The sequence below is a fragment of the Astyanax mexicanus genome, chromosome 1 (genome assembly GCF_023375975.1).
Source record: "Astyanax mexicanus isolate ESR-SI-001 chromosome 1, AstMex3_surface, whole genome shotgun sequence".
Classification (NCBI taxonomy): Eukaryota; Metazoa; Chordata; class Actinopteri; order Characiformes; family Acestrorhamphidae; genus Astyanax; species Astyanax mexicanus.
This window is the reverse complement of record NC_064408.1, coordinates 630,941-647,500: the sequence shown is the minus strand read 5'-3', so window position 1 is coordinate 647,500 and position 16,560 is coordinate 630,941. Positions and strand designations below refer to the sequence as shown.

The 16,560-nt window shown below is 35.9% G+C and overlaps 2 protein-coding genes across 3 annotated transcripts in view; both read right to left on the bottom strand.

Moving 5' to 3' along the window:
• Positions 1-2,438, bottom strand: part of senp3a (SUMO specific peptidase 3a) — a 10,841-nt gene extending 8,403 nt beyond the window's left edge. The window contains exons 1-4 of the mRNA XM_022663704.2: positions 2,217-2,438; positions 322-1,074; positions 87-242; positions 1-2 (exon numbers count right to left, since the gene is read on the bottom strand). The exon at positions 1-2 is cut by the window's left edge and continues 110 nt beyond it. Coding sequence (XP_022519425.2) covers positions 1-2; positions 87-242; positions 322-970 — 807 coding nt within the window. The 5' untranslated portion in view covers positions 971-1,074; positions 2,217-2,438. The remainder of the gene's footprint in view (positions 3-86; positions 243-321; positions 1,075-2,216) is intronic.
• A 3,965-nt stretch (positions 2,439-6,403) lies between these two features.
• Positions 6,404-15,542, bottom strand: plscr3a (phospholipid scramblase 3a). 2 transcript variants are annotated; one of them, XM_049484232.1, is made up of 7 exons: positions 15,341-15,542; positions 12,131-12,241; positions 10,291-10,333; positions 8,983-9,203; positions 7,676-7,837; positions 7,024-7,182; positions 6,404-6,664 (listed from the first exon to the last, which is right to left on the bottom strand). In XM_049484232.1, the coding sequence occupies exons 2-7, from the start codon at positions 12,212-12,214 to the stop codon at positions 6,605-6,607; spliced, it is 729 nt and encodes a 242-aa protein (XP_049340189.1). In that variant the 5' UTR covers positions 12,215-12,241; positions 15,341-15,542; the 3' UTR covers positions 6,404-6,604. The 2 variants fall into 2 exon arrangements, with proteins under 2 accessions (XP_049340189.1, XP_049340164.1); XM_049484207.1 differs by lacking the exon at positions 15,341-15,542 and adding an exon at positions 13,571-13,672.
• Positions 15,543-16,560: the final 1,018 nt, after the last annotated feature.

Genomic DNA, 16,560 nt, shown 5'->3' with positions numbered 1-16,560 from the left:
ACCTGCAGAACACCAGAAGCCAATCAGCATGCAGCATTCCATCACTAAGGACTAGGGAGTGGAGAAGCGAGGGGTGGTATCGGTACCTTGTACACAGGAGATGTGTTCACTGCTCAGCTGGTTCTGAGGGTTGGCCCGGTCGCGAGTCGCTGGGAGACCACAGGGCGAGTTCTGTCCGTCACCGTCCGGCGGAACCGACCCTTTACCGTCTCTACTCGCAGAGAACCTGTTCACGCCGCAGTCTGAGAAACAAAAAAACTGTAACTACTCCTGATGCAGATTCATATCGGATACAATGAAATATCGTTACAAATCAATTACCTGCATCGTCTCCATCTCCTGTGTGGTTCTCTGTGTGCAACAGCGCCCTCTCTCGGCGTCTCCTCCTGGTCCTCCAGCGAGACCGTCGGAACCCTACACACCCCGCCCACCTCGCCTTCTGTCGCCAGGTTCTCCACTGCTGCGCTAGCTGGAACCGAATGCTTGGAAACCTCCGGTTCCTGTGACCCCAACGCACCTGTTGGACTAACCCCAGCTCAGTGGGCCAGACCTGGGAGGGGTAGTCAGGAAAGTCCCTGGCTTTGAGGCCTACCTGGTCGTGCACTGGCCGCAAGGCCGCCGCTAGCAACCCGTAATCTCCTTCACTTTCGTCATTTTCACGAAAACTCAACTCATCGTCATCTTCCAGGTCTTCCTCCAGGTCTTCCTCCATTTCCTCATCTTCATCTCCGTCCAGCTCCTCGTCCTCCTCTTCGTCAGGGACGATGTACTCCGCTCTCCACATGCTAGCGTCCTGAACTCCGCGGCCCAGTTTGAGCTGAGCTGGGCTGGGTACGTATTGACCCGCAGCAGGGTTCAACAGGTGCCCTCCTCCTATAGCGCCCCCGCTGGCCGAACCATCGTCATCCGTCGTTAGTGTTAGTTCGTCGGGCCAGTGGGGCTGTGCTAGGCCGCTAGCACTGTCCCTCATGGTCCACGAGCAGCCCACTACCTGCGCCAGCCTGACTCAGTGCTAACAAGCTAACAAACACGGCAACCAGGGGAGTGCACACACTCTTCCGTATGAATTCAAGACTGTAAAAGACAAAACAATCATATGAACATTATAGAGCATTATAGAGCGCCCCCTACGCTTCCTGTAGTGTATTACAGTCTGTCAGAATGAGCGTATAATCATAAAAACAGGTATTTGGAACCAGCTAAATCATGGAAGGTATACTGTATGTCTATATTATTATTATTATTATTATTATTATTACTATTATTAAAAGTGGGAAAAATTAGTTTGTGAGTGAATCCCTTAACATAGGCTTCATAGTATCTGCCATTGGCCATACCTGCTCTCTAAATATCAGCATCGGCCAATCAAAAAAAACAATATTGGTCGATCACTAACGTAAACTAGTAATGTGATGTGTTTTGGGTTGAGTAGTATATTGTGTATAGTGTGTGTGTGTGTGTGTGTGTGTGTGTTTGTGTAGTAACGTGGTGTGCGTTGGGTTGAGTAGTATAGTGAGCATTGTGTGTATAGTGTATATATAATGTGAGTGTGTAGTGTGTGAATATTGTATATATAGTATCCTATAGCAAGTACACTTTACCTGTGGTCTGGATGAGTAATGTAGTATTGTGTGTGTGTATAGAGTATAAAATGTGAGTATTTGTAGTATAGTATAGTGTATTATGTGTGTGTGTGTGTGTTTGTGTGTGTATAGTAGCGTGGCGTTCGTTGGGTTGAGTAGTATAGTGATTATTGTGTGTATAGTGTATATAACGTGAGTGTGTGTAGTATGTGAATAATGTATAGTGTGTATACAGTATAAAGAGCATAATTATAGTGTACATGTAGTAGTGTAGAATAGTAAGTATTGTGTGTGTGGGGGTGGGTATAGAGTATATAATGGGAGTATTTTGTAGTATAGAATAGTGAGTATTGCATGTTTATAGAGCATATAATGTGAGTATTTTTAGTATAGTATAGTGTATTGTATGTACGTAAGTATGTATGTATAGTGTATTGTAAGTCAGTGTAGTATAGTGAGTGTTATTTTACTGTAGTATAGGGTAGTGTACCTGTAGTCCAGATTAATAGTGTAGTGTGTTTGTAGTCTAGTGTGTATTGTGTACCCGTATTTTGGATAAGTAGTGTATTATATTGAGTATGGTGTGTGTATTACAGTGTGTATGGTGTGTGTAGTATAGTGTGTATTGTGTACCTGTAGTCCGGATGTCCTCCAGCGCGAGTCCGGTTGATTTACTCTCGTTCTGAGCCTTAGAACCGGAGTATAAACCGATATAAACGTTAAGTGTAGGGCTAATTCGGTTTGTTTAGGATTAATTCGGTTTAAATTCGCTCCGCTTCTGTTTGGGTCTCATTCAATGAGCGCCGGCGCGACTTTACGGCGAAAACACTCCGCTTCCGCCGCGCTCAGATGACCTCAGCACGTCGACTATCCAATCAGGTGCCGCCATCCGAAACCCTGGATTCGGGCCAACCAATCAGAGAGGCGCACACAGCGTTGCTCATGAATAATGCATATATTTAAATCAGTAGCCAGTGAGAAACGCTAGTTTACTGTTTAATCCGAATTAATAACAAAATAACACTCAAAATAACACGATCATATATCATATATTACATTAGAAAATAAATATTTTTAAATGGAAATATATTACCAGTGTCTACAGAAACATTTAATGGGAATTCCACCAATATTTATAACAATCTGCATAATTAAATATTAATGTTAAAATGTGAACAGAATGATTAAGAGTGTATTTTTATTATTATTTTAGAAAGTTTCAGTTTATTTAGATCTTAGTGATTTTTTTTTATAGTAAAAATGGCACGTGGCAGGTTGAATATGCTATATGCAAGAAGTAATGTGGCAAAAAGTAAAAAAAAAGATTAGTTCAGATATTCCACCATATATATATATATATATATATATATATATATATATATATATGTGTGTGTGTGTGTGTGTGTGTGTGTGTGTGTGTGTGTGTGTGTGTGTGTGTGTGTGCGCTTTATTTGTGCTTCAATTCACCAGTACTGTAAATGCATTTACACCACTGGTAATGTTTAATTACATAATTAATAGGAAAATGTTATAAAGAGTATCAGTGCTTATATATACACTATGCACTGTTTATTCACTGTTACTAAATCTTTATAATTCACTATTGTAGGGAGCAGGGAAACCACTAAAAGGTGCAGTGCAGTGGGCCTCCAGGATGGGGGTTATGGGGGTTGAGTAACTCTGTCACAAAGGTCCACAGAAATGTACAATACTTTTTTATTTATTTTAATATACAGACTATGATATATTACATGTGATATAACAACAATAAAAAAGTAATTTTCACATATAATTTTTTGGGGCATAACAAATGCAAAAACAGGACAAACTCAATAATATTCAAAAGTAAAAATATTTATTAGAAATGTTACTCCACTACAAACACGTAGTCAATATTTAAATAATAAATCGTAATATTTATTTAAGTTCAACAGGTTCATGTCTTGGATTTGTATGCAGTCGTAAATCTGACTTTTCACATTTATGAATTAATATGCTAAGTTACGTTGCTAAACTAAAGATAGTGGTATCAGAAGTGTGGCTAACTATTGTTATCTAAACTTACATTTAGTACTCAGCATGTTGTGTTTAACTGTGAACATTACCCCTTTCCTAAGGAGAATTTCATAATATTTAATAATTTAAAGATTTAATTTCGCTAGGTAGATAACTGCTACGCCTAAATATGATGCAAAATCAGTTAAATACACTCCTTCAATCTTAGTGTTACTAATTATCAGTGAATCAATTAATCAATCATTTTTTTTATTTTTAACTGGAAGCACATTGAACATTACCCTTATTAACAATGTAGCTGAAACAATACTTTACATAAAATACAGACAGAAAACAAATTTAATGATGTAATATTATAGTATACACGATTATGGATAAATTCTTTTTGAAGGTAGCTACAGTTTCTTCACAAGATACCCTCCTAAATTCAATACTGAATAATTGTGTTATGGTTGCTAATTACTGATTATTCTGAATTAAAATTTGCTCTTTCTGTTGGTTAGATTAGCTAATTCTGTAGCTGCTAGCACTTTTAGAAGCGTTCTTCACTAGCATTACCTAAACTAGGCTGTAGTTTTTAGTATGTTGTGTTTTTTGTGAGAACTATGCTGTTCTGAAGAGAAATTTAAATTAATAAAAGATTTTCCCCAGAAAACTAGTTAGCACTAGCTCTGCTAAGATTATTCTGAATAAAAGATGGATTGTGCAGAGGCAGCAACACACAATTATTTAGCATCTGTTTTGTTTAGATTAGCTTAAATAACATTTTCAGTCAGAATTGTTCCTTACTAGCATTAGCCTGTAGTTTTCAGGGTGTTGTGTTTTTTGTGAGAACTTCACACAATTCTGAGGGAAAATTGTAACTAATGAAAGATTTTCACCAGATAACTAGTTAGCACTAGCTTTCCAAATGCTGCTGAGGTAATTCTGAATTAAAACAGAGCTAAAACGAACCGATGCTAACTGTGGATAGTTAAATCAGCTAGGATTAATAACTAGGGAATGCTTTTTTTCACACACTGCTTAGGTTATTCTGAATAAAAGATAGATTATGTAGAGATAAATACACAGTTATTTAGCATCTGTGTTGTTTAAATTAGCTTAGCCAAGATTTTTAAGTCAGAAGTGTTATTCACTAGCATTATCTAAGCTAGCCTGTAGTTTTCAGCGTGTTGTGTTTTCTTGTGAGAATTTTACACTATTCTGAGGAGAAATTCTGACTAATGAAAGATTTTCACCAGATAACTTGTTAGCACTATCTTTCCAAATGCTGCTGAGGTAATTCTGAGTAAAAACAGAGCTAAAGCTAACCAATGCTAACAGTGGATAGCTTATTCAGCTGGGATTAAATTAGCTACAAATAGACAATTTACTTCAACAGATTATCAGTGCTAACTCTAAACACACTGCTGAGGTTATTCTAAATATGCAGAGGTAACTAACACATTTATTTAGCATCTGTTTTGTTTAGATTAGCTAAGCTAACATTTTCAATCAGAAGTGTTCCTCACTAGCATTAGCTACACTAGCCTGTAGTTTTTAGTGTGTTGTGATTATTTTGAGAACTGAACACTATTCTGAGCAGAAATTCAAACTAATAAAGATTTTCCCCAGATAATTTTTTAGTGCTAGATCTCCAAATAATGCTGAAGTAATTCTTAATAAAATAATGATTGTGTAGCAATGGCTATATACAGATTTTTAACATCTTTGTCATTTAGATAAGAAGATTTTAGTCCTCACTAGCATTAGCTAAACTAGCTTAAATAAAAACTTTACAATCTCTTCAGAATTTAAACAATTTAAAGAATGTTTTATTAGATAAATGGTGCTAAATACACTGAATTATTCTGATTAAAGCAGTGATGAACCCTGTAGCTTCAGCTAACTACACTTCTTTACTGCTGCTAACTGAGGATAGCTAACTAACGTAACTTTAGCTTTAGCTTTATAGGTTGAAAATACCAGGTTTTTACATCAACAAAGTATCACAAAATAATAAAAAAGTATTTTAAAACAATAACGAAATAAAAAAATATTATAAACGCATCACAAATTAAAGAGAAAATAATCTTGAACTATAAACATAGTGTTTCATAATGACGAAATACAGAAAATTCATCTTAACATATCAAGTTAGTTAAAAAATTAAAAATGAATTATTTTAAAATAATAAAATATCTAAAAGTAATTAAAATTATCTAAAAATATGCAGAAAAATAGAAATATCTAAATCAGGGGTCACCAACATGGTGCCCGCGGGCACCAGGTAGCCCGCAAGGACCTTATGAGTAGCCCGCAGGCCTGGTCTAAAAATAGCATTTTTGTTGCTATTCTTTTTTTTTTTAAATCACAGTTGCATTGATGTAATTTTAGATTATATTACATTAATATTAGCTTAGAGATAGCCTATAGTTTATATATTATTATACAATATAATGTAATATAATATGTAATATTATATTAAAATATAATATAAAATGTAAACACTTGCAGAGATTTATAATAATAGTGTTGCCTATTGATATCTGTGTCTTCACATAGATGAATGTCATTAATTATTAATAATAACATATAATTAAAGGTAAATTGAGAAAATTTGTAATTTCACGAGTGTGTATTAAACTGGTAGCCCTTCGCATTAATTGGTACCCAAGAAGTAGCTCTCAGGTTCAAAAAGGTTGGTGACCCCTGATCTAAATATTAACTAGTATACAAAAAACATTAGAAATGATCTAAAAACAATAATAGAGCAAAATATATAGAAATCATAGAATAATAATAAAAACGTAAAACTTAATAGATTTGTTTAAATACAAATTACTTTAATACAATTTAAGAAAACAAAACACATTTATTATTAAAAGACACATCATTAAAACAGTGTAAGTACAAAAATACAGCACTTCTGATTAAACTCAGGATTTATTAAAACAGTAAAATAAAAACATGTAAATCAAGAAAAATCATCTATAGAATCCCGAAACCTTGTAACTCCATCAGCTTCACCCAAACACACTGCAGCGCTGCCCCGAGTCCCCCACATTCTCAAAAAACATGAAGTCCTGCAGAGAGAGAGAACGAGGGAATACGTGGAGTTAATGAAGGGGAGAAGGAGTCAATAAATAAATGAAAGAGCAAGTAAGTGAATGAGTGAAAGAACAAAGAAGTAAAAAAGTGAAGAAGTGACAGAGTGAAGAAGTGAGTAGGTGAATAAGTAAAGGAGTTGTAAAGGAGTGAGGGAGTGAAGGAGTGAATTAGTAAATAAGTGAAGGAATAAAGAAGTAAAAAGTGAATGAATGAATGAGTGAATAAGTGAAGGAGTAAATTAGTGAATAAGTGAATGAGTGAAGGAGTGAATGAGTAAAAGAGTGAATAAGCGAAGGAGTGAAAGAGTGAATGAGTGAAGGAGTGAAGGACTCACGATGAGGAAACAGGCCCCCAGCAGGGTGGCCTTCAGCCGGACGTCCAGATCCAGAGGGAAGTTGATGCCGAAATTATCGGCATCGGTCAGCCCCTCCTTAATCAGCCCCGCCCACTGCTTACTGATTCGACCAATCACACTGCCGTCCTTACCCAGCACCTACCCAGTGGGAGGGGACACAGCACAGGTGTGTTACAGATGTGGAATAGGTCTGTTACAGGCGTGTAGAAGGTCTATTACAGGTGTGCAGGTGTGTTAGAGGTGTGTTGCTGTGGTGTGATATATATTAGTAATTATTATTCAGGTGTGTTGCAGGTGCGTAACAGGTGTGCAGGTGTGATATAAGTGAGTAGGTACTATGCAGGTGTGTTGCAGGTATACAGGTTTATATAGGTGGGCCACAGTCCCATAGTTGTGATGCAGGTGTGTAGGTGATGCACATTTAGGTTACAGGTGTGTAAGTGTGTTCCAGATGTGTTTTAGGTTGGTAGATGTTCAACATTTTTCATACAGTTACAGTTACAGTTTTGAAAGTTTTGTCTTAAGATTAAGATACAGGTGTGGCAGGTGAGTTACAGGGAAAGTACTGTTGGTAGGTGTTTACAGGTGTGTTACAGGTGTGTTACAGGTGGAGCTACAGGTACACACTCACATTAAAGTCGACATCTCCGCAGCAGCTGATGGTGCACATCGGGCCCTCAACGGTCAGCAGGGTTTCATGGGAGGGTCCCAGCAGAGAGAACTTGGGCAGGAACGGGTGCCAGTTCTGGACTACGTATCCAATCGTGTTCCCCGGAGGAGCCTGAACCTCCATCTACAACCAATCATCAATAATCCATAATCAATATACTGTTATACTACATATATACAGGGTTTGGAGAATGAAACTGAAACACCTGGTTTTAGAGCACAATAATTGATTGTGGTGACGGACAGTTCTGGTGGAAACAGGAGAGTTGAGGTGCACATTGAATTCTGCGTGATTTGATCAGCCGTGGTTTTATGTTTTTTGGATACAATCCGGGTTAGCACCCGAACATCCCTTTCAGACAGCTTCCTCTTACAGCGTCCACAGTTAATCCTGTTGGATGTGGTTGGTCCTCCTTGGTGGTATGCTGACATTACCCTGGATACCGTGGCTCTTGATGCATCACAAAGACTTGCTGTCTTGGTCACAGATGCTCCAGCAAGACGTGCACCAACAATTTGTCCTCTTTTGAACTCTGGTATGTCTCCCATAATGTTGTGTGCATTGCAGTATTTAGAGCAGAACTGTGCTCTTACCCTGCTAATTGAACCTTCACACTCTGCTCTTACTGGTGCAATGTGCAATTAATGAAGATTGAACACCAGGCTGCTCCAATTTAGACATGAAACCTAAAATCCCACACTAAAATGATGACAGGTGTTTCAGTTTCATTCTCCAACCGCTGTATATCACCTGCAATATACCTATAATTAATGTAGGATCAGAAGAACGTGTAGATCAGAAACTGATCCAGGTGTAGCCTCAGTAAGGTGTGTAATATTAATTATTTTCTGTATATGATGTGCAATCATATTTAACGGTTAACAAACAGGATCATAATTTACCTGCATGAGCAGCAACATCCTCAAAAATCAAATACTGCACACAGTAACACTTACATTCACTACACTACACACAACTCAAGACAACGAGACACAACAAGACACCAAGAAACGGTAAGAGACTAGACAGGACTAGAAAGCAAGAAAAGGGGAAAAGAAAACTAGACAATAGGACAAGCAGAGAAGAAAATACAGAACAAGGGATGACAAAACATGACAAAAAGACAAGATAAAAAATGACATGACACAAGACAAAACAAGACGAAAAGACGCCTGAAGGTTACGAGGTAGAGGTATATTGGCGTATTCTGAGAGGTAGGTGTGTTGAGGTGTTTTTAGGCAGGTTGAGATGTTCTACAGCTGCAGTACCTCTTGCAGGCAGCAGGGGCAGCAGCAGGAGGTGCAGCGGAAGGGCTTGACGAGGTGGATGACCTCCTGGTCGGTGTTGTCGGTGATTTTCAGGTCGAAGCTCCGCTGGGGTCCGCAGCAGTTCCGGGTGCAGCAGTCGTTCTGCTCTTTAGCGTAGTAGATCTGCTGCCCCATGCTGTTCTTTATCTCGTACCGGTTATTCGTCTCGAACCCGATAATCGCTGCACACAAACCGTATCACCACAACAACATTATCACCAGAACATTATCATCACAACATTATCATCACAACATTATCACCACAACATTATCACCACAACAACATTATCACCAGAACATTATCACCACAACATTATCACCACAACAACATTATCACCAGAACATTATCACCACAACATTATCACCACAACAACATTATCACCACAACATTATCACCACAACATTATCATCACAACATATCACCACGACATTATCAACACAACAACATTATCACCACAACATTATCACCACAACATTATCACCACAACAACATTATCACCAGAACATTATCACCAGAACATTATCACCACAACATATCACCACAACATTATCAACACAACAACATTATCACCACAACATTATCATCACAACAACATTATCACCACAACATTATCACCACAACAACATTATCACAACAACATTATCACCACAACATTATCACCAGACAACATTATCATCTCTCACACAGCTTAAATACACAGATCCACTAGTACATTATCACCACAACAATATCACCACAACAATATCACCACAGCATTATCACTATAACATTATCACCACAACATTATCACCACAACAACATTATCACCAGAACATTATCACCAGAACATTATCACCACAACATATCACCACAACATTATCACCACAACATTATCATCACAACAACATTATCACCACAACATTATCACCACAACATTATCACCACAACAAAATTATCACAACAACATTATCACCACAACATTATCACCAAAACATTATCACCACAACATTATCATCTCTCACACAGCTTAAATACACAGATCCACCAGTACATTATCACCACAACAATATCACCACAGCATTATCACTATAACATTATCATCACAACAATATCACCAGAACATTATCATCTCTCACACAGCTTAAATACACAGATCCACCAGTACATTATCAACAAAGCATTATCACAAGTACATTATTACCAAGATATCATCACCACAATGTTATTAACATAACATTATCACCAGTATATTATCACCACAACATTATATATATATATATATTTCTCACCTTCAAGAAGCTCGATTTTCTGGTGAACCAGAATCTGATCGATCTGCAAGATAAAAAACACAACTCATCTTCTGTGCCTAATATTTTACAAATAAAACAAAATAAAAAAGCCATTGCTGACACTCAAAAAAGTAGAATGCACTGTTAAAACTATAACAGTGTTTTGTAAAAAATCTAAACCTGTAAGAATTGTTATTTTTTTCCTTACTTTTCCAAAAAACATTTTACTGTTTACAATATTTATTTTCTTGCATATTGTCAAATTGTTATAAGTTTTATTGTACAGTGATATATCAGCACAACAATAGTCCTTTTGTGTAGAAAATTACAGAAAAATAAAGAATACTTATATTTTACTGTTGTCTTGTTTTGCTTTAACTTAGTTAAAACAGATAGTTCATGCTTTTTCATTTATACTGACAGTTCTTATTAATTCACACAACAAATAAAGTTTATATAAATAAAGTTTATATATAAATAACGTTTTTAATTATTTTTCAGCTCAATTTAACATTTTTGTCTAAAAAGTAACTTTCAACTGATTTTAACAGTAAGCAGGATGTGTGTGTTCTCCACACCTCTATTCTACTAACACTCCTATAAAACCCTCCGGACCCGGTGTTATAGCAGCTGTTAGCCTGAGCGATACTGACGTTTATTACAGAGACAAAGTGCACAGAGCTCACACTCACTAATATAAAACACAACATATAACTCACACTCTTCTTCACACACCTCTTCATCAGCTCACGTTATTAATATACTGCAGAACTAACACAGATTAATAAATGTATATTCTATATTAATAACTAATATACACCTATAGAGCACAGGACAATTAAATAAGGGCTGTAATAAAATAAATGTAGTGTATTCTTTACTAAATAACATAATATAACATTTTACACTGCACAGGTGCAGAACGGAGCCAAATTGCGGAGTATATATGTAAAATATAAAAGTCTCTCAACTCTTAATAATAAATAAACTCTAAAAATACAAAAGAAAAAAAAACTTAAATGTAAAATTACATTCATGTAAAATAGAATTTTTCATACAGTTGTTTGCCAAATATTCTAGCATAAAAACATCCTGGAAAATAATCTGATTTTATACAGATATTTTTCTTTAGATATTACATTTTTCACAGTGTATTTGACTTAATATTTTACAGTGTTTGTTAAAATAAAAGTGAATAGGAGCTGGATGGAGCCAATTTGCAGTGTACACATGTCAAATATAAAATCATCTAAATTATTCCAAATCTAAATTAAAATTACAAAAGAAAAAAAATATATTGTAAAATATAAATTAGTTACCAAATATTCTGGCATAATGGGTGCTTCTATACAGATATTTTCTGGAAATGTTTTACAAAAATGTGTTAACAGTGTATTTGACTTAAATTGTACATTGCAGCAATTACTGATAAACACAAAATAATTAAGTCAAAAACACTAAAAATGTTTTGTAAAAACATTTTTTTTTACACTGCACAGGAGCGGAATTGGAAAATATAAAATGACATTAATTATCTAAATTAAAAAGTTAAAATGACAAAATAAGCAAACTTAAATTGTAAAATCTATAAATTCATAAGCCAGATTTTAACAGTGATTTTAACGTACATTTTTACATTGTTTATTATGCAACCATTGCTGCCAAACAAACAAAAATTAAAGTAAATTAAACAGATAAAAATATTTATAGTGCACAGATGCAAATTTCTAAATATGATAAAATATGAAATCTGTTTAATACAATATGTAGAATTATAAGTTATAATAGGGTTTATTTATAGGTTAGTTATTGATTATTGATCAGTGTATGGGAGTGTTACCTGTGTAAGGTACTCTAGTCCAGGTGGAACGGCAGGTGAGGGGTAACCGGGTGCAGGAAAGCCGTACCCTGGTGCGGTCGCCATCGCGCTACAGTGTGGATAACAGCAGCACTGATAACCAAATACACATTATTAATTAACCAGCTTTATTACTGATTAGCACTGAACAACAGTAATTAATAACTACTGTAGTGCTGCACTGAAAACAAGAGTTATTACACTAAACATTTAATCAAAAATAAACAAGAAATAATATAGATTAAATAATAAAATATTAAAATACAAACAGAAATGTATTCCCCTATGTAAAATATAAATTGCTGAAAAAACATTAGAAATTAATTAAACATGGAACTACACATCTGTTATATATTTATATTTCAAACAACACTAATAACAGCTAATATTAGTTATAAACTGTTATAAACTACAGTAATTCTGTTTAAAATTAAAAAAGCTGTCAAAAGCAGGTTATTCATGTATTCCTTATACAGAAAGAAGTATGTTTTTCCTATAAATTCCTGTGTGTAATTTTATTCTTTCCATTTGTTATAGGGAAGCTTTCTATCCACTATTTTTGTTTTATTATTATTTCTGCAAAAAAACTTTTTTTTTTTGCAAAAAGTCAGATTTTTGCTTTTTTGTAACACAATCTGGCAGTATAATCAAACCTACATTTGCTACAAGGTATGACATTTATTTTATCTTAAATTCAGATTTTATTGAAAAAAATGAAAAAAAGCCATTTTTTCTTCATTGTACTACAACTTTCTATTTTAGTCTGATAAATGTTACGCTGCTGACCCTCCGCAGTACATTTGACATTACTTTACCTGTAAAACATTACTATGGAAATTTAGAATGTAGAATTTACTCTTCATTAAAATGTGAAAAAAATTGAACAATCAGGTTTTGACAGATTTTAAATTTGACACAAATAACTGCAGTATATCAGCATCAAATACAGTTTACAACTAATATTAACTTATAAGGTTTGATTGAATTACAATAACTGTAGAGAACTTTTAAAACTATTTTTTTAAATATACTGCACTACTACAGGAGATAAAACCTTACATCTGTCAATCATTAAGTTAAATGTCACTAAAATAGAAGAAATTACCAACGGGATTATAACAGTTTTAACTTATTATTATTTATATTATAATTATTATTATTAGTAGTAGTAGTGGTAGTTTTATCAATAACACTAATATTAATAACATTGATGTGTTAATATTCGAACAATATTTCAGCACACAGAAATTAAATCAAATGAAGTTCAATGATCATTTTGATTATGAATGTTTCAATCTTCATAACGATTATTGTCTATATGTATATGTAGAAACTATTTACTCCTATATTACACTATTAATATAATAAGTATAGCGTAAGTGTTTCCCTCTTTTAAGGTAAAAAGGCTTTAGAGTAACTTACCTCTAACTGATGAGTCAAGTGGTCAGGTGTGTGAGGAGTGCTCAGGTGTAACAGGAAGTACACAGGTAAATAAACTAGCAGTGCTATAAATTACGTACTCTCTCAGGGAGGAGTGTAGACCATCTGCCCACCCTCTTCATTACTTACTACACTGAGATTCTTCTAGGATCTATCTACACTAAATAGACTAAGGTATAAGAACACCTGCTCATTGATTTTCACTGCTGAAGCTACACATCTGGTGGAGACTGTTCCTGAAAAACCCTTGCTGTGTGTGGGTGAACATTATCCTGCTGAAAAATGCTGCTGCTATCAGCTGAAAGTTCTGCAGGAGAGAAAGCAGCAACACATGGATCTGCAGGATGTTCTGCACAGATCACTGAGATCACTGTTAGTAATGTTCCTCCTATCACTAGTAGGAGTGACTGACTCTCACTGTATGAGATGATGCTCCTCAGATCATCAATCACACCTGCAGTTTACAGTGTGAACTCTTCAGTCCAGGGAAAAGACCTCCAAACTCAAACCTGAACATCATCAAATCCCAAACACAACCTGGATTCATCACTGAAGATGATATGATTCCAGTCTGTAGCGTTTAAGATTTCACTTTCATGACATAACAGCAAAGATGGCGGCAATTCATGGAAAAAAACATCCATCAGTCCAATGATGTTTGACCTCTCAAAAATCTCAACTGAGCAAAATGTCTTTGAGTGCGTAGTAGAGGCATGTCTAGCAAACTTTCACCAAGAGGAACACCTTTCACCTTATTTGGAAATGTTTAGGTTCGGAATAAGAGGCTCAGCAGAACAATCACATGAGTGGTTACATTTTTGGGCACGGGCACTGGCAACGGTTTAGTGATTCTCAACACGGACACGTTCTGGACAGGTTGCGGACAGCTTGTAAAAAATAGATACATTAAAAAAATGTTCATCTGAATTTGTTCTCATGTTTTATATTGGGGAACCAAGTAGTACTCTAAATGCAGAGATATGCAAAGAAGTGAAATGTATAATTTTGTGGCCTATTTATTTTGTGCAGTTTTGATATTTAATTTTATTGTAGTAACTTTTATACATATAGTTGTCATGTTCCTCCCCATTTTCTAAGTTATCTATTGTGCTTTACATTACATAGTTTAGAAAGCTTGAGATAAAGTATATTGCATGGACTCCAAGTTCCATTTTTATCAATAATCTTTAATATATCTTTAATATATATTTATTCACATATACACATATAGAATTTTGGATGTTGAAATCTGATCAGATTAGATATTAAAATCTGTAAAGACAAGTAACATCATTAATGGCACCTTCAAGGCCAGGGGTCATAAAGTTTTATTGTTTTAGAGAGCTCCTGCTGCTGCTACTGACCTTTGCAACACAACCATCATCACCGCCACTCCCCGAGTCCCACTGTAAAACATCACACCTGACCAGCACTCACCTCCGATACAACCCCACCGCCATCATTCCTGCCGCTCCCTGAGTCCCACTGTAAAACATCACACCTGACCAGCACTCACCTCCGATACAACCCCACCGCCATCATTCCTGCCGCTCCCTGAGTCCCACTGTAAAACATCACATCTAAACAGCACTCACCTTCGTTACAACCCCATCACCATCATCACCACCGCCCCCAGAGTCCCACTGTAAAACATCACACCTGACCAACACTTACTTCTGATACAACCCCATTGTCATCATCACCGCCACTCCCCGTGTCCCACTGTAAACATCACACCTGACCAGAACTCACCTCCGTTACAACCCCGCTAATGTGTGGTATCTTCGTTTAGCCAGTAGCTGGTAAATCGACTTACTAGCCAGCAAGCCAACCAATCAGCACTCAGTAGCCACAATGCCACTAAGTAGTCAAAATGCCAACCAGTATTCAGCAGCCAGAATACCAACTAATCAGCACTTAGCAGCAAGTATGCCAACTAATCAACACTCCATAGTCAATATTCCAACCAATCAAGACTTAGTAGCCAGACTGCCAACTTATAAGCGCTACGTAGCCAGGATGCTAGCCAATCAACATTTAGTAAACAGATGCCATCCAATTAGCATTCAGTAAACAGCTGCCATTCAATCAGTACTCAGTAGCAAGTATGCCAACCAATCACATCTCTGCAACCAGAATGCCAACCAATCAGTACTCAGTAGCCAGATTGACAGTTAATTGGCACTCAGTAGCCAAAATGCCAACCAATCAACACTCAGTAGTCAAAATACCTATCAGCTCTCAGTACACAGAATGCCAACAAATCAGCACTCAGTAGCCAGAAAAACAGCTAATCACCAGTCAAAATGCCATTCAATCAGCACTCAATAGGACACATTGCTTATTTTTATTGGTTAAATAGTTAAAGAACAGCATTAATCATGTAATTAAACGTAATAACTATTATATTAATTATAATATAAATATTTCCTAATTTTAACATAACTGACTTCTTTTTCCGCCTATTTTAAGACATGTCCCGCCTCTTCTGTGCTGCAATTGGGTGTTTCATTAGTTTCTGCTCTATGTTTGGTTAATACTTGAAAGCTGTCCGCCTATCAGATCGCTCTGATCGCGGGGTTTATCGCGATATGTCTGCGCAGCGGCGGATTTCAAAATAAGAGTTTTCAGTGTTGGTCGCCAACTAGTTGACAGGTCATGTCCTTGGAGTGTGTTCAGCTCCAGCACAAACACTGCATTTCCTAAATCTCCAAATCTAAAAACACCAACAGCATAAAGTCCTTTAACTACAGAGATCACTATTCACAATAAATAAATCAAATATCTTAGTATATGGGACAGAAAGCTCACAATGTTTATAAATACTACATGCTTCAAGAACTGCATTTATTTTATTAATGTGTAAAGTTTGCTTAAACATTTGGGCATTGATTACATAGTATATAGTTTCAGTAGGTTGCCAGACGTTTTTTACATTTTCTTTGATATTTTTGATTTTTAATATAATACTG